Source organism: Loxodonta africana, chromosome 3 (genome assembly GCF_030014295.1).
Source record: "Loxodonta africana isolate mLoxAfr1 chromosome 3, mLoxAfr1.hap2, whole genome shotgun sequence".
Taxonomy (NCBI): Eukaryota; Metazoa; Chordata; class Mammalia; order Proboscidea; family Elephantidae; genus Loxodonta; species Loxodonta africana.
The window spans coordinates 130,081,258-130,108,000 of record NC_087344.1 but is presented as its reverse complement, the minus strand read 5'-3'; the positions used below and the strand labels follow the sequence as shown (position 1 = coordinate 130,108,000).

General features: G+C 37.1%; 1 protein-coding gene across 9 annotated transcripts in view; it reads left to right on the top strand.

Annotated features, from left to right (window-relative positions):
- Positions 1 to 26,743, top strand: part of ZNHIT6 (zinc finger HIT-type containing 6) — an 84,418-nt gene that overhangs the window by 38,118 nt on the left and 19,557 nt on the right. For 3 of the 9 annotated variants that reach the window (XR_010321431.1, XM_010591143.3, XM_003411206.4), the window contains 3 exons: positions 1,927 to 1,995; positions 3,679 to 3,759; positions 5,823 to 5,900. The exons of 1 other annotated variant lie outside the window; for it this stretch is intronic. Coding sequence is in view for 6 of the 8 variants with exons in the window: in XM_010591143.3 (XP_010589445.1) it covers positions 1,927 to 1,995; positions 3,679 to 3,759; positions 5,823 to 5,900 (228 nt within the window). In the remaining 2 variants the exon portion in view is untranslated. 5 more of the 9 variants (XM_023549413.2, XR_002786051.2, XM_010591144.3 and 2 more) reach the window with 5 other exon arrangements.

Below are 26,743 nucleotides of genomic sequence, written 5' to 3'. Positions count from 1 at the left end.
TAGTGCCAGAAACTGCCTTGTTGTTAAAGAAAACTACCATATACAGATCTGCAATGACTTGCCTTAATGGGAGGATTTTTATTTAGTTTATGGTCATTCTCTTCTTCCAAAAGTTTGACTAACTCACATAAATGTTCAGTGGAAGACCTTGTACTAGATTATATTAAAAGAAAATAATTTTAAAGGGTATTCGCTAATTAGATAGTAGACAAGAACTATTTTAGGTAAAGGGAAAAACAACACACAGTACAGGAGAGGTCAGTGCATCTGGACTAAACCAAAAGCAAAGAAATTTCCTGAACACAACCAAACACTTTGAAGGCCAATGTAGCAGGGGCAGGGGTTTGGGGACCATGGTTTCAGGGGACATCTAGATCAATTGTCATAATAAAATCTGTAAAGAAAACGTTTTGCATCTCACTTTGGTGAGTGGCATCTGGGGTATTAAATGCTAGCAAGCGGCCATCTAAGATGCATCAATTGGTCTCAACCCACCTGGTGCGAAGGAGAACGAAGAACACCAAAGGCTCAAGGTAACTATGAGCTCAAGAGATAGAAAAAGGGCTATATAAATCAGAGATTACATCAGCCTGAGACCAGAAGAACTAAATGGTGCCCAGCTACAACTGATGACTGCCCTGACAGGGAACACAACAGACAGCAGTGGGATGCAGATCTCAAATTCTGAGACTAGAAGGACCCCGGAAGTCATGGTCCCCAGACCTTCTGTTAGTCCAAGACTGGAACCATTACCAAAGTCAACTCTTCATATAGGGATTGGACTGGCCTGTAAGATAGAAATGATACTGGTGAGGAGTGAGCTTCTTGGCTCAAGTAGACAGGTGAGATTATGTGGACAGCTCCTGTCTGGAGGGGAAATGAGAAGGTAGAGGCGGACAGTAGCTGGCTGAATGGACGCAGGAATACAGGGTGGAGAGAAGGAGTGTGCTGTCTCATTAGGGGCAGAGTAACTAGGATTATATAGCAAGGTGTATCTAAATGTTTGTATGACAGACTGACGTGATGATTTGTAAACTTTCACTTAAAGCGCAATAAAAAGGAAAATTAAAAAATAATTTTAGATTTTTGAGTCCTGCTGCTAAGGGGTAGATTTAAAGGAGATACTGGCCATTGCGTGGAGGGCATGCTGCCAGCCATTAAATTGCCAGTAGCTTTTTAGAAATTTCTTCTAAAGAAAACATATGTAAAGCCATCATTTAGTGAAGATGATTACATTTCTGTAAAGGATTCTGTATTTTGAGCATTAAATATTTTTTAAAAAGGAATGGTGTCTACTGTCACCAAATTTTGATTTGTTAAGTACAACGTGGTAATTTCTCTGCAGTTAGACATTTCATAAATTATTACTGTCAGCCCTACATCAAGCCAGTTTAAACCAGAAAGCAAAGAGACTCTAACTCAGATGCATTCTGCTTAGCAACCAACTTGTTGTCTACTATTTAGCTACTGAATACACGTACTCATGCCTCAGAAGTGTATCTGCAGCCAGCTGGACTCAACCAGACAATACTTCATTCACCTAATTTCCACACTAGTCAGGCAAAAACATCAGCTCATTGTTAGTCATGAGGAAATGTATTTGTAAACTTAAAGTGGTACCAAACTGTTCTAAAAAGCCCCTGAACTATGAGAAATTTCCTTCTCATAGTGAAGTCCTTGGAATTCAGAATGTCTTCATTTTGTTTTTGTTTTGTTTTGTTTTTCTTCTTGAAAATTCTTTTTTAAGTATGTTGTTTCAGAAGCATAACATCTAAAATCCTAGAAAGGAGAAAATTGTTTTTTAGAGAAAAGATGTTAAATTCTGAGACTGTTTTTGAATTGTTAAAATGTAAATTCATGAAGTATGATTTGCATCCAGACTTTTATTTTCTGCCTTGGCACTCACATGATAATTTTCTGTCTTAGAAACCAACAGTTTTGTTGGCATGTGAAGCTCCTGTTCCCTCAAAGTCAAGCTGTGTACGTAGAAAAAAGGTATAGTGTCACTATTGTATATTAAAAACTGATTTTTTTGTTCCTGTTTGTTTTTTAAGAACTGATTTGTTTTTAAGGCTTTCTGTTTAAAATAGACTGTTAACCCAAATGTTTGTCAATAATAGAATCGATAGTTTAAGTTTTCATAAATTGACACAGTGAAATGCAAAATACCACAGAAAATGAGTGAACTGCAGCTATATACATCAGCATGGATGAATCTCAGAAACAAAGTTGAATGAAAAAAGCAAATTATAGAAGACTACACACAGTTTGATTTTGTGTTTAGACTTAGAAAATAAAAACTGAACAGTACTCTTCGAGGGGCATACATAAGGAGGTAGTAAAACTCTAAAGAAAAGATTAGCATAAAAATGATAGTGGTTACTTTGGCAGGGGGAGGAGTGCTGGGAGAATCAAAGGGGCTGAACCTTTTCTGTTTCTTAAGCTGGGTGGTTGTATAGGGTATTCGCTTCTCTTCAAATAGTGCATATACATTATAAAAATGCCTTGATGTAATTCTCAAGGGGAAAAAAAATCCTAAAAAGAACAGAAATGAAAAATGACCCAAAGTTCTACTATGCAAAGTTTACTGCTCGTAACATCGTTGTGTGTCCCTCAGACAATTATATATATGTGTGTGTATATATATACGTAATCTGTTGCCTTCGAGTCGATTCCGACTCATAGCAACCCTATAGGGCAGAGTAGAACTGCCCCATAGAGTTTCCAAGGAGCACCTAGTAGATTTGAACTGCCAGCCTTTTGGTTAGCAGCCATAGTGCTTAACCACTACATCATCAGGGTGTCCATATACGTGTGTTGTATATATATATACAACACACGTACACACATAATTGGAGTTAATTTGCATAAACAGTTTGTTGTCCTACTTTTTTCATGTGAACATTTTCAAGTATCATTAAAGAATTTTTAATGGTTGTATACTGTTTAATTGTTTGGGTTAGGGAAAATTTAAAGTTGCTTTTTAAGTAGTTCAAATGTCCTCTGTACTTGTCGTGTGGATTTTAGTGAAGGACTTTCTTATTTGAACTCCCATACTAGACTAAAGATGGGGAAGGACTAATGTTTTACAGATCGAGTATATAACACAATAGTATATATGGGCATGTATGAATGATAGAGGAAAATTACTATGTCAAAACAATGTCTTAATTTTGCTTCTACAACTTTATAGTTTAAAACAATATACACATGGAAAAGTTGGAAAACATAAAACACTTTGTTTCCAGGAAAGTTCATATGAATTTCTTAATTTGGCTTTTTGAATCGGAATGAATACATTTGAGCATTCAGTGAAATTAACATCATCTGAAACCTTCTGTAAGTGTTTTGATTTTGTAAAGTCTCACGTCCTGACTTCGTTCATGTGTGAGCACAGGTGTGTTCTGAAAGAAGCTTCGCATTTTTATAATAGATTTATGGGGAGCTTCTCAAAATGTTGTTCTTTAAGACCTTGTTAAGTGTGTCCAAGAAGTCTTTTTGAACTTTTTCCTAATAATTTTTGCTTAAAAGGGTGTTATATTTTGCCAAGATTAAAATAAAAGGTCTGTGTTCAGTTATTCAAGCAGAAAAGCCACAAGATTTAGTAATTCTGACACCTTTAGTAGAAAATTATAAATAATAATCTGGGTTTTCTTTTCTTTTTCCTTTTCTGGGAAGGGTACCGGATAATAAAACTATTAATGAAATCCTAAAAACTTACATTGATCCTGAAAAGTCTGATCCTGTAATTCGTCAAAGGTATATTTAAAAAATGTAACTTTATGTAATTATTAAAAGAAAGTTCAGGTACTTGTTATGTGCATACTTATTGTGTAAAGCCATGATGTTTTTTTAGAATGTGATGTGTCAGTGTAATTTAATTTCTGCCTCATTTCTTTGGCATTTAATCAAAGTTTTCTCATTGTGAATCAGGAACGTTTACTGTTCACTGTGTTCAGATACACTTTGAAGCATCTTTCATGTATTAATTCATTTAATATTTACAGTAACCCTATAAGATAGATTACCATTGTTATACCCATTTTACAGGTGGGAAAACTGAGCCTTAAAGTGGTTAACCCTTTTAAGCTACAATTTTTTCGTATTTTGAATTTTTTTTTTTTTTTTTTGATGGCATGTGTTTTCAGTAGTGGAATGTGTGCCTACTAATTGTATTCAGGTTTTTGTTGGTAATATGGATTTTGAAAATTTCACGCAAGCATACATTTTCCCACAAAATATTGGCTATAGTCTGGAGCAATGTTTAGTGGGCTCTGTCCCAAGAATCTTTGGAGGGTGGCACCTTCCATTTTGTACATTCATTTTCCAAATATGCACGCTCACAAAAAATCCAAACCCACCAGGGCTCCATAGCTATTACCCAGGAAGCCATAAATATGCTTATAAGGATTATCTAGCTGTACAAAAGCCAAAAGAGACAAAAGTTTGACCCAGTCACACTCCCTGGATGCACTACCTCATACTTAAGCCTTCTACCTTAGAGAATTTTTGCCAAAGAATGTTTCTTTTATTTTACATCGTTACACAAGCCCCCACTGGAGGGCAACATGTACTTTTAAGTGGGAGAAGTAGCCTCCCGAGAAACCTGAGAATCCGAAAATGTTTGTCCCAAGAAGCATAAAAAGGTTAAGTAACTCCATATAGCTAATAAGTGGGAAAGTCAGGATTCAAACCCAGGCCATCTGGCATCAGAGTCTGCACTCTTTACCCTTGTAGTAAACTGCCTTTCAAGGTGAACCAAACACCCTGAAATGAAAATTAAGAGTTTCCAAGTAACTGCCAAAGACAGGAAATCCTGATCATCCCAAGTCTTTGTAGAACTCAGTAAAGTACACTTTGCCTCCTGTCCAGAAATACAGCATGAACAAAAGTGGCTAACATAGCATAAAGGAAAGATTTGGTCATGAATATCTGGGTTAAAAAAGCTGGCTCTGTCCATTATTAGCTATGTGATCAGGAGGGAGTTACCTAACTTTTGGGCCTTGATTTTTTCCATCAGTAAAATGGGAATGATAATACCTACTAGATAGGGTTGTTATGATGCTTAAAGGAAATAACATATAAAGCACCTAGTATAGGGCCTAGCACACAGTGGGCAGCTCCCCAAAAAAGGAAGCTATGATTAAGAGTGTGAGTTATTAGCAGTCCTAGGCAGGAACCCAGCTGACTTCCTTTCACCAGATGATGCTTAGAATATGAATGCGTGGTTTGGTTCCAGAGTAACCTGGTGTTTACAATTTAGACTGAGTGGGTTCTAAAATCTTTGATCCAGTTCTAGTTAAGTCTCATTCTTCATTTGACACAGGCCAGTACCCAAGTGAACTGGATCCATGTCCGATATCAACCAGTGTCTTTGGGACTGCTATTATAGTTGTGTGTTTTTTTGTTTTTTTTTTTTTTTTGTCTTTTGGTTATTTTTCCCTGTAATTGATAATCCACTTGTTACCATTAGTCACATACCTGACAGTAAGACATTTGGCAATGTTTTGATAAATGTTTTTGAGTATTTGTTAGGTATCTGTCACTAAATGGAATAAAAAAAGTTTAAAACAAGATAAAATAGCCAGATTAATCTACTCAAGTAGGTATTTCTTAAGTTAAGCTATTTAATTGAAAAGAGAGAAGAAAGGTAATTTTTTATTTAGATCTTGGCTAGAAAATATTTCTAACCCCTTTTCTGTGCTTGGTTAGATGAATTTTAATTATTATTAGCTGCTCTTAAATGCATGGTCTTCATGAGACACTCCTAAAATATATTAAAAATCAAGTATGCTTCCTTCAATATGACATTTTTATTTCAGGTTGAAAGCCTACATTCGCTCTCAGACTGCTGTCCAAATTTTAATGAAGGTTGAATGTGTGCAGCAAAATTTAGTAAGGTAAAACTGCTCCCCCTCTCCATTTCTTTAATTTTTTTCTAATTCTGTGATATAATTAAGTAGCTTGATTAGCAAAAGTAGTTATTATACTAATTAACTGATTATCAGCAACACAGACTTTTACAAATGACTTTCAAATTAAAATACTAAAATAATCACACTTACCATAATACAAGATAAATTCAGTTGAAAAATTACCCTGGTTAAAATAGTTTTTAAATATTGCCCTGTACAACTAAAAGATTTCTAAGCCTTCTCTTAATTTATTTCAAGAAATAGTTTATACAACAGACTTAACAGTGTTCAAATTCTTACCTTTAGGAAATATAAATACATGTATGATCAGGTGACCATCTCATATATTATAATGGAAGAACACTGGATAGAAATGTAAAGAGAATCAGATTTTAACAAGCCATAAGATTTGAGCAGGCTCTGTTCCTTTATTAGTGGGATGATGAATTAGATTACACTAGATGATCTCTGAAGGTCCTTGCAAAGACTAAAGTTGCTGTTTAAGCACCAGTTTTGCATCACCATCATGAATTACAAAGCTCTAGTCTTTAAAGGGAAACCCTGGTGGCGTAGTGGTTAAGTGCTGTGGCTGCTAACCAAGAAGACAGCAGTTCAAATCCGCCAGGCGCTCCTTGGAAATTCTATGGGGCAGCTCTACTCTGTCCTATAGGGTTGTTATGAGTTGGAATCAACTCGATGGCGGTGGATTTAATCTTTAAAGACATCTGATGCTATTTTTTTCCCTTTTTTCCGTTGTTTACTTAAAACTATTTGATCCAATTCATACTAGGTCAGTCTAGTATGGTCAGTCTCTTCTCAATTTGATTTGCTAATATACTTATAGGTTTAAGAGTCCAAGCTGTGAAAAGTTGGGTTTGAATCCCAGTTCTGCCTGCTACTGATCTGTTACCTAGAGTAAATTATGTAACCTCATTTGCCTTAGTTTCCTTGTCTCTAAAATGAGGATAATAATACAGGCATACCTCATTTTATTGTGTTCTGCTTTATTGCACTTCGAAATTTGTGTTTCTTACAAACTGTATGTTTGTGACAACCCTGCATTGAACAAGTCTACTAGCACCATTTTTCCAACACCATGTGCTCACTTCATGTCTCTGTATCACATTTTGAGAATTCTTGCAATATTTCAGACTTTTTCATTATTATTATATCTGTTATGGTGATCTGTGATAAGTGATCTTGATGTTATTATTGTAATTGTTTTGTGGCACCGGGAACCATGCCCATATAAGTTGGGGCAACTTAACCGATAAATGTATGTGTTCTGACTGCTCCACCGACTGGCTGTTCACCTGTCACTCTTCCTCTCCTTGGGTTTCCCTATTCCCTGAAACGTGCCAGCATTGACATTAGGCAAATTACATTAGCTCTCAAGGCTTGAAAATAGTACTCTGCTCTCTGAGATCATTTGGGCAATGGCCCTGCCCCCTAGACTCTAGATATTAGCCACACTCACCAGATTCTGAGTGGAGTTCCCTAGGCTCTAGACTTCAGCTGTGCCTCCCAGGCCCAGTGGAAAGGCAACTCTGCTCCCTCACCATTTGGTTGGTCCCATTCTCCTAGTCCATCTGAGTGGCAGCTCCACCCTTTGAGACCCCAGAGATGTACCCTTTGAGATGGAGGCAGTTCTACTTCCTTTGTTCCTTGTCTCTTCAGCTTCTGTTTCCTGGTTCCTTGGCCTCTCAGCCCCTTAGCCCTCATCACCTGGCATCTGATCTGCTGGGGTAAGTATTCCAAAGCTCTTTAGCCTGGACGGACCTCACTCAGCCAGTAAACTTCGGCCGGAAAGCACTCGCTCTCTTGCCCCATGGGTCAGCAAGCCTAGCTCCACCAATAAGTGCTCAGAGGCACCCCATTCCGCCAGGAACCTTCCTGCAAAAGGCACTCAGCTCTCTCCATGAGTCAGCTCCAGTGCCGTCTTGCACTCATCTCCTTGTTCTGCTGCTGCCGTTTCTCACCACCTGCACCGTCTCCACTGTGACAGCTGTTTTCACTTCCAAGTCCTCACCAGAATTGTCTTTGACATCCATAATTGCACCAGCAGTCTCTTCAAGGCAACCTAGGCTTTTCCTATTAGGCACTTTAAAACTCTTCCAGCCTCTATCCATTCACAGTTTCAAAACTGTTTCCAAATTTTAGGTGTCTGTTAGAGCAGCACCCTACTCCTGGTACCAAATTCTGTCTTAGTCATCTAGTGCTGCTGTAACAGAATTACCACCAGTGGATGACTTTAAGAAAGAGAAATTTATTCTCATAGTCTAAGAGGCTAGAAGTCCAAATTCAGGGTGTCAGCTCCAGGGGAAGGCTTTCTCTCCTGTCAGCTCTGGGGAAAGGTCCTTGTCATCAATCTTCCCTGATCAAAGAGCTTCTCAGTGCAGGGACCCTGAGTCCAAAGGACACACACTCCTGGCTCTTCTTGCTTGGTGGTAATGAGGTCCCCATGTCTCTCTGCTTACTTCTTTCTTTTACGCTCACTTCTCTCTTATATCTCAAAACAGATTGATTTAAGACACGACCTAATCTTGTAGATTTAATCCTGCCTCATTAACACAACTGCCTCTAATCCTGCCTCATTAACATAGAGGTAGGATTTACAACACATAGGAAAATCACATCAGATGACAAATTGTGGGCAGTCACACAATACTGGGAATAATGGCCTAGGCAAGTTGACACATATTTTGGGGGGACACAGTTCAATCCATGACACCCTGTTAGATATGGGACCCCAAGTGAAGACAGAATAGAAAGTTCTGTGGTTTCTGCAAAGATAATTCTCCAGAGTTATGGCATCCATGTTAACCCAAATCAGTAATTCTGAAATTGAGATTCAAACACTTAGGTAATTAATGAACAATACTGATGTTAAAAAAAAACTCTCAGGTGACATTCTTTCAGTTTCGTTTAGGAAAGTCCTAAAGTGAATCCCATGTAATTTATATTTACACAAAACAGTCTGCATTGTTCTCTTAGAATTTACCTCCCATCAATCATTAAGTAATTCTTCCTTCCTCTGGTATCTCTGTTTCCTCTTACAAACTCAATTCCTCATGTGCACTGTATTTTATCTAATTAGTTCCTTTAAATGTTATTCATGTTTCATACCGTGGTACGTACTTGTTGAGTATATTGTGATGTCAGTCTTACAGGCCTGCTACAAGAATATCACTGAGAGTCTTTATGAAAAATGAAATACCTTTTTGGATAGTTGTCTCTTCTTACCTCTTCCAGGCTAGGAAACGAACTGCAATATTCTCCCAGTCTTCTCTTGAGGACCTAGTGATGGTTTCTGTCTGACGGTTCGAACACTTCTGTACCACCCTGAGTATTTCACCGCTCTTGAGTCCTCGGCTGCCAGTGTGGCTATCACATATGGGTGGCTTCAGAAATTACTGTCTTCGTTCAGGAAATCCTTATTTCTGAGTGCAGTGGGGAGAATAAAATTGAATTTGCCCTATCATTTCCTTTGTATGTGGTTACCTGACCTTGAATAATTGTAAATAGTATCCATTGCCTACTATTTTAATGATTTCATGAAGAAATTATTTATAATTTAAATTAATAAGCCCATATAGGCAGTTCCCGGTTTATAGACATCTGACTTACCAATAACTCTTACTTACCCTTTAATGTTTTGTAAATTTGCCCTCACTTTGCAACGACTGAACCAACCCCTACTCGCTACAAATTCTTCATCACAATCACCTTCGTTTGCTGCATGTGTAGCTTTTAAATCATTGAAAAGGCTTTGAGCATTTTCTTCCACTAAAGTAAGGCTAAATAAGAACCTGTTAAAGGCATAGTTAGGAATGGATCTCATTTGTAACCTGGAGACTGCCTGCGTTTGAAACACTAGATTGCTTTTACAGAATTAAATGAAAGTATCTGTCTTGGCATCGACTTGATCAGAGTCGCTTTATTTACGTATTTTGTTAGCCAAGTAATTAAACAGCTTTACTAAAACTGAATAAAGCAACCTACTTTATTTTAGTACACTGCCTAACAGCAAAAAGTTTGGATTTTGTTTTTTGTTTTTGTTTGCTTGCTTGCTTGCTTGCTTCTTTGTTGTTTCCATTTTTATTTCCTCTGATACCTGAAAGGGAAGGTTTGTTTTACTTCCATTTTAAGGCAAATTGGGCTGTGGCCAGTGAAGAAACATGCTGCCTCTACTAAGTTAGTCACACTTGACTCTTTGCCAAAATATCCTCTTCTTCCAAAATTCAAGGAAACTAGAACTGTAGGATACTGAGTATTTTAAAATTTACGATATAGGACAGACTGTTTGGGTCCAGAAAGCAATTACTTTTAACTTGGAAATGTGTACTGTAGATCCATGAGGAGGCAGAGGGGATGGGAACAGGCTGTCCTAGCAGACCAGGGCTTTCTAGCAGAGGGCAAGAATGCCTACAGAATGGCAGGATCCAGACGGGAGCAGTTGGGGAAACACACCTTTCATGCAGTGGTATAGAAGGAAGTCAGGATACCTGGAAGCCACAACCCAGGAGTATACCAGTCAAAATGATGAGGCATAGTTTAACAAAGATGAATCTGAACCAAAAAATGTCAAAGCACACAAAAATGGAGGTCAGCTGACTTGGTGCCAGGCACTCACCTTCTCTGTGCTTCATTCTTCTTTTAGTCCCTTACTCTCTCTAATTGTGTAGCCTTCCTTTTTTAGGGTCAGAAGGGGAGCAAAGCTGGGCTTCAGATTAACCCTGTTGGTTCCCAAAGTGGAGGGAACGGTAAATTAATAAAGTAAAAGTGGGTGGTGTTGATTTTAGGGAGTGCACAAAGTAGTCTGTTTTGAAACTAAACCTCAGCTAGACTGCGTAACATGAAAAGTACTTGAATTTTACCCTATTTTTGTAGAAAGCTTATCCTTCAGATTTCCCATTTGAGTTGTTAGCTGGACTAAATGATAATTGAAAATACCGGCAGAGAAGAGGAAGTGGAAAAAAGGTTATGACACAGGGCCAGAGATCTTGAATTTAAACATCGCACCCCCCCCCATCACCACCACCCCCCAGTTAACTGAGTAGTCATGTCATCATTTGGAGGCAATAATAATATCAGAAATGTCAGTTGAGGGAGCTTTTATCCTGAAGGTAGAACTAAATTGGGAATAAGGTCCATCCTTTTATTTCTGATTGTTAAGTCAGCTTCTAATTATACATAATGTCTTTAGATACCATGGGGATACATTTAGAAATAGATTTTTATTTTAATCAGGAAGGTTTTTAAGACACAGTGGTCTCCAAATAGTGCATTCATAGGTAGGCTAAGTGAGCATTTCCATTTGATTGTATGTGTAATTACAGCTCTAACATGAAAGGAAAGTGCATTCAGAGAACATCTAAGTAAGATTATTATAGGTTATAAAATGTTAGGCTTCTAATTTAAGTATACTAAATAGGAGGATTTTATTATTTCCTGAAAAGTGCTTAGAAGGCAAAAACGTGTAGTTTCCTTGTGGCTGTTTGATTTTAAATATATCCTACGATTTACAGCATTCCGGTAATTTTAGCGTACAGTCTCTTCACCAAGTATTTAGTGCGCCTTATTTTCACTGGTTTTATTTTCCATTCTTGGCGGATTTATGGCAATTGTCTCATGATATGCCTGATCAGCTAGAGCAAACTGAATGTTTTTCAGGCTTTAGCTTTGTCATATGTGACATTTAAATTTAGGGGATCATACAATGAATTTCTAACCCTAGGGAGTTTGTTGTTGATCTGTTTGAGAGTTTTCTTTCCAGAATACACAGGACTTAACTCTGTCTCTTACAGTAAGTTAATTAAAAAAAAAAAGTTAATAGAGCTTCTTAAATATGTTAATTCATTCCACAGTCCAATAGTAAGCAGCCACTGTGACCTAGGTACTATGGTAGACATTGTTGCTATGCAGTAAAAACCATTCCTGCCCCCAGGGAGCTTACATTCCCAGTGGAGATCATTTATGTAAGGTATTTGTGTCAGTAAAGCCACACATGCCCTCCTGCCACATTATTTCTTACCAGCTTTCCATTCTCAGGAAGTGAATAAATGGTTTTGAAACAGAAAGCCTGTGTTGGGTGAGGCCAGGCACTATCAGAGGGGAGCTCGCTTAAGTTATTACTGACAGAAGAATTTAGAAATTCACCAGCTTTGATACTATCCATTCAGTTGTAATATTCCAAAGCTACTGAATTTAAAGCGTGTATTCTACCTTCACTTATTAATGAAACTGTTTATTTTTCATAAAGAACCCCAGATACATCTTCTGTTCTTTACATTTACGTCGCTGCTTTGATGTTTCTGTAAGCTCCTATTTGATAAAGACATAATTTAAGCTGTCATGGGTTGATTATTTCCAAATTTATTCAAAAACCATTGTAAGTACGTTCAATCTTTTAGGCACAAAAATAAAAATTGGAGTTTATATATGAATGAGTAGGATAGAGTTCTACTGTAATGGGGAAAACACACGTACATATGTTATCATAGACCTGTGTCTAAGTACTCTGAGGCTATGGAGAAGGTAGCAGCTGTCCTAGTGTCATCAGAGAAGGCTTTGTAGAGAACATGATATTTGATCCTTACTGAAGGTGAATAGGCCTTGGCTAGAGGAGACTATCAATCCAGGCAGAGGGGAACAGAAGGTGCAGGCAGCCCTGAGGTGTGTGAGGACATGCATGCTGTCTTGTAAAAGGCAAAGTGATTTAAGGAGGTTGGATGGTACAGATGTATGGAGAGCAGCAGTTTAAAACATTTTAAAAAATGAGATTGAAGAGGTAGTTTGGAACCCAACTATAATGCTAAGTTTGGATCTTATCCCATTGGCGCTAAGCAGCTATAAAAATCAAGCGAAGAGTCAGTAGGACTTGGTGACCAGTTGGCTTTAGGAATCAATGAATAGGAAGCAAGAAGCAGAGGTGACTGCAGTTTCTGGCATGAATGCTGTTTATGGAGAGACAGAGTTAAAGTCTAGACAAGCTTAGGGCATGTTGGATTTCAAGTAGAAGTGGCATTTTCTGGAACATTATTTTCAAAAGGAATGACCTCTCTATAGTGATCTTTTATTATTAGGACCCCTTCAGAGTGAAATTATATCATGTTCCAGTAAGAAATAGTAACACAGTAAAACCTTCAACAGCTGTAACCAGTGTGAGGCTGAAACCTGTCAGAGAAGGAAAGCTCAAATATTTTCCACTAAAAGAAGTGATAGAAAAGTCATAAAGCTGCACACTGTCACAGGCGGAAAACTTCCGAGGCCCAGAAAAAACAAGGCAGTCCCATTGAGTTCTGGCTGTCACAGGTTTCGCTCTATTATCGTTCCAAAATTGTGGAGTAGACCTTCTTATTTTACTTTAAGACACTCCAGATTAGGTTTTTCTCACAATTACAGATACTAAATTCACTAAACCACTGCTCCTGAAACCTAACTCAAATTATGCGATGCTCTAAAATAATCTTTTTGCTTTTAACCAAAACCTACATCAAAGCAGATTTTTTATAAAGTCAGTGTTTTAAATTTGATACAGACCTTGGAAAGTTACAAAGCTTGTTTGTCCATCTGAAAGTCGGAATCAAGACAGACTTGATATTGCAGTGTTTGAAGATTAATTTGTCGACTACTTAGCACAGTGCCTGGCACATAGCACATCACTCTCAATAAATACTTATTATTCATGTATTACGGGTCGCAACTAGAAAAACATTCAGGCCAGCATCTTACTGAACTGACTCAATGAATGTAAGAGGTTTTTCTTTTCTTTTTTCCTAGAGATTACTTCCTTAATAAGGGGAGGAAATCTGTTTAAAATAACAAGTTCCACATGGCTGGCAGTTGACTGTATCATGCATTACATTTTTTTTTTTTTAATAACAGTTTCTTTCAGCCAAATTTCTTATACTTCTGTGAAGTATTCTAAACTCAGTTATGCTCCCAGTAGGCCACTCACCACTAACCACAAGGGGGCAGATACCCAATCATGTTAGTTTGCATTTCTTTTGACATAAATTGGATATTGGAAGAATATGAGGTTTCAGGAGCTTGTTTATTTAAGATGTTGTCACTGTTATTTCTGTACAAATGGCTCCTAAATCTAACTAAATTTTTAACCTTTCTCCCAAGCTCTGAATCTGAGTTTCCAGCTCCCTTCACTTACACATCTCATTAAATCTTAAGCTCAACGTGTCTAGATCTTATCCCACCACATCCTTTGCTTCCTGATTTGTGTGTGTGTGTGTTTGTTTTAAATGAGGATTAAATGGGCTGTATTTCTGGCATATGATCAACAGTCAACCAATGTTGATATTCTTTCCCTGTTACTGGCGTTGTCATTTTTTTTAGCAACTCAGACAAAGGACTTTGGTCTATCTGTGACTTCTTCGCGACCTCTCTCTTGCTGCCCTGCGTTACATAACTGACCTCCATAATAAGTCTTCCATATATGTTCTCTTCCCCTATTTGTCTGGGTATTCACAATGCAGCCCTTAAACGTGCTGTTATCCCCTCTCCCTGAACTGTATGTAATTTCTTTATCCTTTGAATCTCAGAAAATGTTTTTGCTTCTCATGGATTTCTACAGTTCTGTCTTGTGTGTTGTCCCAATAAAATTTATCACGTACGATGATGAACTCTCTTTTGAGAACAGTGACTTCCTTAGGCATCGTCATCTCTTTATTTCCTGCGGTGCTTAGTAACTTTTCCATAGCTCATCTTAATTTTTTAGTAAATGATGTACTAAGACTTAAATATATGTGTGCCTGCTAAATACTAGGTATCAATATCACTTTAATAGTCAAAAAAATAGAGCTTTGACAACTTTTTCTGCAGAGGGCCAGACCGTAAATATTTTTACAGTCCCTGTCGTAATCACTCAACTCTGCTGTTATAGTACAGAAGCAACTGTAGATAATATGTAAATGAATGGGCATGACTGTGTTCCAATGAAACTTTATTTACAAAAACAGACTTGCTGGCTATAGTTTGCTGCCCCCTGCTCTAAAGGATTATTTCATTGGTCATTTGTAACCTTATGTTATTTAACCAGTTGGCGACCTCAGTTCTCAATATATAAAGTGAAGAAGTTAGAGCAAGATTATAATAAAGTTAGTTCAGAAAAAATAGCACCTGCGCAGAGAATAAGCTTTTTGATATATGAACTTGACCTGAAGTATGAATGGGTTAAGATTGATCAAGTCTGTATTTTTCATTTATTCAGTTAATATTCATTAAGCCCCTTCCATGCATAAGCCCTAGGGTTTACATAAAAAACCCAAACCAAACTCATTGCCATCGAATTGATCCCAACTCATAGCAACCCGATAGGACAGAGTAGAACTGCCCCATGGGGTTTCCAAGGCTATAATCTTTATGGAAGCAGACTGCCACATCTTTCTCCCACACAGCAGCTGGTAGGTTTGAACTGCCGGCCTTTCGATTAGCAGCCAAGTGCTTAACCTCTGTGCCACCAGGGCTCCTTAGAAATTGCCTAGACATCTAAAAGGATAGCCCTCACAGAGCTCCCAGTCTAGGAGGGGAGATGGTTATGGGGCACATGCTGTAATCATTATATATTTAATATATAAGACATAACAGGTGGCCAGTGGAGGGTGCTGGCATCTTTTCATGGACACCCCAAACTTGTCATTATTGATAGATGCGCATACCTTCACCGTACTTCCAAAATTTGGCATAGAAAACCCAAGCCATAATTAAAACATCTAGACTTTAACCGTCACAAATGCGTATTATCTGATTGTACTTTCACAGTTCTGGTAGTCACTTCCCGCAGCGCTGGTTGTAGTTCATACTTTTAGAACACTTTTTGTCTGAAAAGTAACCAGCAAAAAGTATGAGCTGTTTTTCTTGGATGATTTTATTTCCATGCTGAGAGAGAGGATGTTTTTTAAATTAAAAAAAAAAAAAACTAACTTTACTTTCTTTGGATCTTTATGAATCATTAATATGAAATATTTTTAAATCATTTTCAGTGAAGAGGTATGATACTTTTTCTTATGTCTTTTTAGAAAAATTAGTTTTGTTTATAAAAAGACCTCCTGATGGTCCTATAACACTATGCTAGTGAAGGGTGAGACCTACCTACCTCTTTTTTCGGCCCACCAGCAAGCAAAGGCCCTCTTCTGCCTTAGAGTAGAGCAGGCCTCCCAGCTCGTGTTATTTGCCAGACTCTCTACTCTGCCTGCCAAGATACCACCTTTCAACCCTAGTTAATTCTGAGAACCTGGCCTCTTGTTCCCCTCACCCCATAATCCTGCCAGGTCCCTCCATGCTCCTACTGGCCAAATTATCCTCCCTTATCATAAACATCTCCCCAGTTGAACATGTAACCTGTGTTCTCTTATTATATAGCAGTGCTTCTGTGATTTCAGTGTCTATCATAATCATCTAGTACAGTTGGTAGAAATATAGGTTCCCAGCCTCCTCTTAGAGGTTCTAGTTTAATAAATCTTACATGGGATCCCAAAACCTGTATTTCTACAATCTCTGCCTCCTAGGAGACCTTGATATAAGTAATGGGACCACACTTGAGAAACTGGCCAGGGTAGTAAGCTCTTTGAGGACATTTTTGATCCCTTACAGTGTCTAATGTAGTATGTTTTATGTCATAAGCGTTTGGTAGATGTCAGTTCAGTTGAGTTGTTGAAGTTATGGTAAAAGAAATGGGTTATTTGATATTGGGATGGATTTTTTAAATCAAATATTTTATCCCCTTAAAAATAGTAGTCTGTAACCTTTGCCCAATTAAACTAGAAATGGAAAATTAGATGAGCTTGGTTCCAGTTTACATAGAATGATTGGAAAATTTACTTTCAAGATATTCTAAATAGAAAATGTATATCTAGTTAAAAATTTAAAAATAAAAAAAAAATTCTGCCTTTAGAAAACTGAAGATCTTGAAAGTAAAGGCTATTTTGATAACAATAACTGTGGTACAGTATTAAATATATTAGAGAACATGAGAAGAATTCCAGAATTTCTACAAATAATATTAACTACTTTCAGATGCCTTGTTTTATGTACATACCTGCTGCTTATGTACATAGCCGCAAACCATTTCTGCCTTTTAGGTTGATCCCTTGCAAATAACAGTGATGAAGGAAGATTTGTGAATAACAGCAGTTTGCTTTCTAAATGTGATTACTTAAACTTCCTCTTGCGTTCCTCTTGGAATTTGCTTCTGTTAATGTCTACCGTGGAGATAAACGGGAGAAAGATGACTTAACTCACCTGAGAATCTCCTGTAAACAACCTTGCATCCAATAGAAGATGCTGTTGTTGGCACTCATCCAGCACATTTAGAGATGCAGCTTCCAATAAAACTTTACTTTAAATGTTTAATTACTGTCGACATTTATAATAAACCTGTGTTGTTTTGATCCATTTATTAATAATAGTTTAAACTATTTGGTCCAGAAGAAATTTTAGCACTTAAAGCCTTAAGGTCATAAAATAGGTAATGAAATTAAAAATTTAATTTACATACACGTTTTTATTGCAGAGAAGTATGGATGAGTATTCAGGAAAAGATTTCCAAGCATAAAAATATATTTGGGATAAAATTTTGTGGGAGAATTGGAATGAAAATACAAATCCAAGGAGAAAAGGAACAGTATAAAATTCTTAACTATGACAGAAGTGCTGGTCATACACTTTTTAAATGGATCATATTGGTATCAAATTGCCATTGTATTTAGATTCTAGTTGATTCACTTAAGAGTGGTTACAGTTTCATTTCACATCATCAGTATTTACAGTATACTGTAAGTCATATACTTCGGATCTATTTAAGCTTAACAAGCAAAGATGTAAAATGAAATTTTAGATCACTATTTATTTAAAAATGTATGAAAGCATACATTGTTTTCTGAAATTATTTTAGGGTGTGTGTAAGCAAAAACGTATGAAGACTCAGAGTAAGTTTTCCTAAACATAAAACAATGTTTGCTACAAGGATGAATTAAAATCAGGGTTAAATCTGGAGGCTAATAGGTTGTGCCTTTATGAAATATATTAAGTATTAAAAACTACCTTTTGTTGGTGCCTACTATTTTTTACAGTCTCTATTAAAAACTTTACACAAATTATGTTATACATGCATACATTATACATCACAATTACAATTGCATAGAGAACCCTGCATACAGCTGTGTAACTACTGAATGGTGGAACCTAGATCCAAACCCAGGCCCCTCTGCCTCCAGAGCATTAGTGTGCTGTTTGCAATATAGCACGTGCTTCTCAGCACCATAAAGGCCATAATACATGTTCTTAGATTATACGAAGACCAACCCTGGTTCTTTGTTATTTGGGGATTGTTGATTATTTCTCAAGGTCAAAGTTGTGATCAATGTGAGTACGTGTTCAAAATGGTATTAACCTTTCACCACATTTTGGGGTCTGTACTCAGGAACAAAGGAAACAAAGAATCATTTGAGGACTTCAAACTGAAGAATCACTATGAACATAAAGGAAAATTTAGAGCAGAATGTTAATCATTTTTTATCATCTCAGAAATGACACTCTTCCATTGGTGGAATGAAATTAACTTTCAGCATTCTCCTGGAAACAGTTTTATGATAAGAATTGTATACTTAACTCTAGGCAAGCTGAAGCTCAACTAGTTGGCACAGCTGGGTGAGTGTTTACAGGATAGATGCAAACACAACTATTGAAGCCTCAGCAGCTGTGAATTTGAGAACTTTAATTTGAGGGGCTGTGCTGAAGAATAGATCCTAAGTAATATAATAGTCAAATTCTTTGCAGATTACAAACCTACAGTTTCCCTAATGCTGATCTCATTTCAGATTGGTTAATTATGTGCAATATAAAATGAGAGTTTTCTCTAAAAACTTGGGAAATGTTTTAACCCTTTTACTTGGTATTAGTTCACTAAATTTATCCATGCGAGGTATGTTATATAATATTTTGTAGCCAACTTTGTTTTCTTCACAGGGAATAATGACATGAGTAATTGAAATTTCTAAGTGATTCAATTATTTCATTTCACCCAAATAGCCTAAGCCTCCTGTCTAACCAGACCTTTCACGGTAATTTATTATAAATACCGAAACTGCGTGAATTCTATCTGTATCCCCATATCTACTGTCTACTTAGCCTTGTAGACACCTAGCTTATTCCTGTCTCCGCCGTGTGTGTGTGCGCATGCGCGCGTGTTTCCTAGAAAGGCTTCATCATTTTCACCTTTAGTAAATACTTAATAGTTCACTACTGTGTTTCCAGGACTTTCTACAGTGTCTGGTGCATTGCAGTTGCGTAGTAAATATGTGTTGAGTGAGGAATGAATGGATGAGCAAACAGTCAAGTAAAGGAGATCACAAGACCTGTTTTCTAGTACCAACTCTTCATCTCCCTGAGTGACTTTGAGTAGGATGTTTCTCTAGAAAACAAGCAACACTGGAATAAGTCCCTGCCAATTCTAAAAATAATATTCTACAGTGTAGTTACACCATGAGTTGGAATCCACTTGACAGCAACTAACAACAACAACAATAGTAATTCATGAACTATTTAACCAACTTTTAAGTAGGCAAAAGTTTCTTTGAGGAACCTTGTATTTTGCAACAATGATGCTTCCTAATAAAGACTGAAGATGTTAGAGTCTGTATTGTTAAGACTCTGGCATTCAGTTTAGTTGCAGAAGAAATGTATATTTTTGAAAGGTCATAGCCTTGAAAACCCTATGAAGCAATTCTGCTGTGCACACATGGGGGTCACTGTGAGTCAGAATTGACTCAACAGCAACTAATGACAGCATATCTTCATTACCTAGCAGACTAGCTGTATATGGTAGACACTAAGTAAATATTTTAGAAATTAATTGATAAATAAATGCTTGCAGTGTTTTCACATGCATTGTTTGATTCTCATGAAGTACTTTATCTCTACAAGAGAAGAGTCTTAGGCTCTGAGAAATTGACTAATCCAAAGGAACCAAGTTGATTTTGAACTCAGGTCTGTTTGTCTACAAAGTTTGTGCTTTTTGTGCAAACTAGAAACCCTGGTGGCATAGTGGTTAAGAGTTTAGCTGCAAACCAAAGGTCAGCAGTTTGAATCCACCAGGTTTTCCTTGGAAACCCTATGATGCAGTTCTATTCTGTCCTGTAGGGCTGCTATGAGTCGGAATTGACAGCAACAGGTTTGGTTTTCGTTTGTTTGTTTAGTCTCTTTATAGATCCTAAACATATTAACAAGTTATAGTTTAGACTCCATGTGTGTCAGAGCAGAAGTGTGTTCCACAGGGTTTTCAGTGGCTGATTTTTCAGAAGTAGGCCTTTCTTGTAATGCTCCACTGGGTGGACTCAAACCGCCATCCATTTATACCACCCAGGGATTCCTCCCGCCATTATGATTAGGAAAACTGAGTCCCCTTAAGGAGTCAGAGCTCAGAAGGACCAGTATTAAGATTGGAACCCAGGCCTTCTGAATTTAAAAGTAGTTGAGATTACTAATGAAGATTAGAAAAGACTCTTAAGAAATGGCAACTAGAACAAGTCAGACCTTGTAAGACCCTCTTTAAAGCATGTTTGAAAATGAGTAATTGGTCACTTTGTTTCACCACGTCCATAGCTTTCATATCATGGGTTAGACTGCTTCTAAAGGGTTGAGCTTTCTCAATTGAGGCATATTTCTGCGCTATACAACTCACAACTGATGCCCCAAGTTAAGCACGTGTATGTCGTCCTTATTGCAGATACATAAAAACCCCAAAACAAAGTGCAACAAACTACTAATTCGATTATTGTGATTTTTTTTTTTAATGGAAAAACTAAGACTGGATAAGAAAGCTGTCACAAAATCTGTTTCTAATGTGACTTGGACATTATGAGTCGTGGAAATTGTTAGACAGGAATATTATTTGGAGAATTTTAAATACTACTGTTTATTTTAAAATAGAAGAGTCAAAACTGTTGAACACCTGTGCCTAACTTGGTTTAAACATTTTAATTTGAGTTTACATATCATTTTTTCTTCTATTATGGGTCTTCCTTCATTAACAAAATAGCTTTTTTTCTTCTTATTTAATATTTTGATTTGAAAGTGAAATTGTTTAATTAGTTCTCTTTCTACTCTATTAAAGTAAATTTAGGACTTTTAAGTTTGCATTATATTAAAGAAATTTGATAAATATAAATGTAAAATATTTAGTTTATAATTGATTCAGGAACATTACTGAATTAATTATGCCAAGGTGAGCCGTGCTTTTAAAAACATTTAGCTATCAGTTAACAATGAAGTGATTTTTAAGAAGGTTCATTAAACGGAAAAAAAAAAAAAACACCAGAGGTTCAACTTTGTACTTTTGGAATTAGTTAGGTGCAGTTTTAACCCAGAAACCTAGATTGAGAAATAAATACAACTATAAAGAATGTCGGTTTAGTGCTACCTTTGGCAGGTAAGTATCAAAAATTGTAGAATTTTAGAGCTGGAGAAATCTTGATGATTATTTCATCCAGTGACCTTATTTTATAGCGAAAAAATACTGGCATAAGGACTGCTGCTAGATTGTTAAATCTGGAGAATATTCTAACTTAGTTTTAGTATTTTTTAAAGTGGGAGGGATAATGATCCAAGGGACATCATGATTAGATGGGAAATAAAGCAATTTGTGACTGTTTTTTTTTTTTTTTTTTTTTTTACTCTTGGTCTCTTTGAGTTAGAAGGAATTTTTAAAAAGCACCCTAATTTGCTAATGAAGTGCAGGGAATGAAGTTCAAGAATTTGACCAGTTTCTTTGAAAGTTAGTAATAGAGCCAAGATTAAAAGCACACCCTTGAGTATCAAAATGACTTTTATTTATATAATATCAGTCACAGTAACGCCTGTTTCACCTACTGAGCCATGCTGCCCTCATAGTGCCCCCATGAAGCTGCCTAGAGCAGTGTCAACTAGGGATCCTGGGGGGTGGGGAGGGATGAGCATGTGAAATAACAAGAAGAGAACTCTAAGAGTGTCCCTAAGTGCAAGAAAAAAGACAAATGTTGCTGTCTTAATTCTTCCAACCTGTAGTAGTTTGTCTTATGGAAGCAGAGCCTCTCTACTAATGGAAATTTCAGAAAGATAAAGCCATCCCTTAGAATTCTGTGACTTAATGACTTGCAAAGGAGTTGAACCCTAAAGGTTTCAGGCTGTGCCAAGGTGGACCCTGTAAAATTTGCCTTGAGATAGTGGAAACAGAAATATGACATTCAAAGCACTTTTAGCCTCTTAGAAGTAAATGTGATATAAAATGATGTTGCAGTAAAGTTGGTTGTACTAAAAGTTGTAAGGCTACACTTAAAATGCACATAAGGCAAATATGTATTTCAGCACTTTTATAATAAATGACATTTTTTGTTATTAAAAAAGTTCATTGACTTTGTCGTTTACTAAAGTTTCTGTAAGAATGTGTAATTATTTTAGGTAAATATAAATGTAAAACCTGATGGATTCATGGTTTGACTAAATAACAGTTTCTATGCTTTATCATTTATCCCTCACAATAACTCTCTGAGGTGGTACTGTCATTGTGTCCATTTTCAAGCATGGAAATTTGGGCTTGGAAAGGTAAACGGCTTGCCCAGAATCACATACCAGTAGTGATGGAGCCAAAACTTTAACTCAGAGTGTTAGACTCCAAACCCAAGTAACTACTAAAAGTTGCTGCATCACTTAACTAAACTCCAAGTCCATAAAAAGCCACTCCTGTGGTTATTTGTACTTGATAACTTTTCTTTGAACAGATTACATCATTTACTTTTTAATCATGGGTAAATATTAATGATAGACTAAGAGTAACCATTAGCGGTAGAAAAATCAAAGAAATTCAGAATTTTAGCTGAAAGATTATTTAGTGAAGTCTGACCTGATAGACTAGAAAGCCAAAGCCCAGAAGTTTACTTACATGTAATAGCTGTGATTAGAAGTATGTAAGGTTTTAGATTTAACATTAAATAAAATTCAGTGATTCTAACCAAAACATTCTTAAACACAGCATATCAGATTTGTATTGCATTTGAATAAAGCTTTTAAAAACATTTCATTAGTTGCAAGTTTCTTTTAAATCTTTGTATTTGCACCCGAAGTACTTTGCATAGTGCCTGCTTGTCACACAAAATAAGGACCACATTTTGTTTTTAATTTTAAACAAGTGTAATCAGTATAGTTTTAGGATTGAAATCATATATAACTTGTGATTTGGTAATTTTTAAGTATCTCTGAATGTCTCTTTACTGAGAACATATACTGTAGCCTCAATAATATTAGACTTTGATTTCATATAGCTTTTGAAGAGCTAGCTCTCTCTTTTTTTTTTTTTTAATTGTTTCAGCTTTGGAAATCTAGATAAACCTAGTAACGATTTAATATTATGTAAAAAAATGAAAGAACTAAAACATTAGGTATACATTGAGAATTATTTACCAAAAACTTAAATAAGTGGAAAAAAATTGGAAAATGCTTCTTAAGAGAAGCCTTATGATTCAGTTAGAATGCACAGAAGGTAAGTTATTGCAGGTGTTTGTAGTATACTACTTGTTCATATTTGAGAAATCAAGTCTCATTTTCTACTAAGAAAAATTTAGTAACATCCATTTTATATTTTACTTTATAAGTTAATCTTATACTTTGGTATCTAATCCAGTCTCACTTTTCTCTTTTGTATAATCTTTTTTTAAAAAAATTCTGTTTATTTCAAAGGGAAATAATGTTTAAAAGATGTGAAGCATTTAATCCTTTAATGCTGGAACCACTTTTAAAGTGTTATAAGCACATCTGTATTACATTATACTGGAAAAGAATGTCTCTGTTCTATGTCCTATAGGCACTGGGGTGGCTGGTTTAGGATAAAACTATTTTGCATTTCATGTTTCTTTTCAACATAGAAAACATCCTGTGATTATAAATGAATAATTTAATTCCAGGGGTGGGGTGTGTGGTCAGCCAAACATAAGTAAAGTTTTGGCTTTATAGTTGTCCTCCCACTTGTCACGTACTTCTTAAATAAGTTTTCCTAGTGGGCTTGACTTTACATTTTTTTAAGCACATCAACATTACCCTATTTGAAAAGCTGTTGCATGAGACAAACTTAGAACAAAGAGAGGCCACTCCATCAAGGGTTCTTAATAAGCATGTGCTATATGTCTTCCTTAGGTGTGAGTACAAGTAATTTGTTACTGATTCAAAAATACCAAAGTTTGTGACTTATTTACTTTTAAAACAAAATTATAGCAGATTCATTATATATCCTAATGATAACTTTTCTTGATCACCTGCATTCCATTGTGCTTTTTTTGGGTGGGAGAGAAAAGGATGGAATTACAGTTGTCGTCGTTGCTGTCGAGTTGATTCCGACTCATAGTGACCCTATAGCACAGAGTAGAACTGCCCCATTGAGTTTCCAAGGAGCACCTGGTGGATTCAAACTACAGATGTTTTGGTTAGCAGCACAGCACTTAACCACTCTACCACCAAGATTTTAAACTTACTGCCATCGAGTCGATTCTCACTCATAGCAACCATATAGGACAGAGTTGAACTCCCCCATCGGGTTTCCCAGGAGCAGCTGGTGGATCTGAACTGCCAACCTTTTGGTTAGCAGCCAAGCTCTTAACCACTTCACCATCAGGGCTCCGGTATAGCGGCTGCAGCAGTATATCGACAGGGAACTGCCAGAAATTCAGGCCGGATTCAGAAGAGGATGTGGAACCAGGGATATCATTGCTGATGTCAGATAGATCCTGTCTGAAAGCAGAGAATACCAGAAGGATGTTTACCTGTGTTTTATTGACTATGCAGAGGCACTCGATTGAGTGGATCATAACAAATTATGGATAACATTGCAAAGAATGAGAATTCCAGAACACTTAATTGTGCTCATGAGGAACCTGTACATAGATCAAGAGGCAGTTCTTCGGACAGAACAAGAGGATACTGCGTGGTTTAAAGTCAGGAAAGGTGTGCGTCAAGGTTGTTGTATCCTTTCGCCATACCTATTCAGTCTGTATGCTGAGCAAATAATCCGAGAAGCTGGACTGTATGAAGAAGAACAGAGCAGCAGGATTGGAGGAAGACTCATTAACATCCTGTGTTATGCAAATGACACAACCTTGCTTGCTAAAAGTGAAGAGGACACAAAGCACTTACAGATGAATATCAAAGACCGCAGCCTTCAGCATGGATTACAACTCAACATAAAACAAAAATCCTCACAACTGGACCAATAAGCAACATCATGATAAATGGAGAAAAGATTGATGTTGTCAAGGATTTCATTTTACTTGGATCCACAGTCAACAGCCATGGAAGCAGCAGTCAAGAAATCAAAAGACGCATTGTATTGGGAAATCTGCTGCAAAGGACCTCTTTAAAGTGTTGAAGAGCAAAGATGTCACCTTGAAGACAGATGCACCTGACCCAAGCCATGGTATTTTCAATCGCATCATATGCATGTGAAAGCTAGACTGTGAATAAGGAAGACCTAAGAAGAATTGTTGCCTTTGAATTGTGGTGTTGGTGAAGAATATTGAATATACCACAGACCGCCAAAAGAACAAACAAATCTGTCTTGGAAGAAATACAACCAGAATTCTCCTTAGAAGCAAGGACGGCGAGAGTACATCTCACATACTTTGGACATGTTGTCAGGAGGGATCAGTCCCTGGAGAAGGACATCATGCTTGGTAAAGTACAGGGTCAGTGGAAAAGAGGAAGACCCTCAATGAGGTAGATTAACACAGTGGCTGCAACAATGGGCTGAAGCATAACAATGATTGTAAGGATAGCGCAGGACTGGGCAGTGTTTGGTTCTGTTGTGCGTAGGGTCACTGTGAGTTGGAACTGGCTTGATGGCACCTAACAACAACACACTGGTCATGCTGGGCATCCCATAGGATGTGTGTTTTGCGTGGAGACATCATCTGACATTGGTAGAGATGGAGAAAAAAGTTGGAAGACTTCTGCATGACATTGGTGGGCACGTTCTCAGCTTTTTCCTCTTTGACCTGACAGATAACATTCACATGCTAACATTTTTCCATATGTAGCCCCTATTGAACTAGCTGAAACTCCACCCCTTTTCTCTCTCGTCCCAGAAAAACCAGAAAAGTGAAATGTTATGGAGATGCATCCTCAATCAACTCAAAATTTTTTTAAGTAATGACATGAGAATTTCATACTTTAAGGAATGTTGTTAGTTGCCATCAGGTCGGCTCTGACTCATGGTGACCTCATGTACCACAGAGCTAAATGTTGCCTGATCCTGTGCCATCTTCACAATTGGTATGCTCAAGTTCATTGTTACAGCCACTGTGTAGTTTGAGTGCCTTCCAACCTAAGGTGCTTATCTTTCAGAACTATATCGGACAGTATTCTGTTGTGATCCATAGGGTTTTTGTTTGCAAATTTTTGAAAGTAGATCACCAGGCCTTTCTTGATAATCTTGGTCTGGAAGTTCTCTTGAAACCTGTATTTTTAAACCATTGAAAGCCTGTCTTAGGCTGGGTTCTCTAGAGAAGCAAAACCAGTAAAGCCTATAAATGTATATGGAGAGAGATTTATATCAAGGAAATGGCTCATGCAGTTGTAAAGCCTGGAACATTCCAAGTTGGTGGATCAGGAGAGCGGCTTCTCTCGATTCACGTAGCTGAAGGGCTGGCAAACCTAAGATCTGCAGGTCAGAGAGCGGGGTTCCTGCTCTCAGGTCGTGAAGATTGACAAATCCCAAGATCTGCAGATAAGCTGGTAGTTCAAGTCCCAAGAGCCGGAGATGAGATGGACGAGAGGCAGCCGAAGGATCCAGAGTG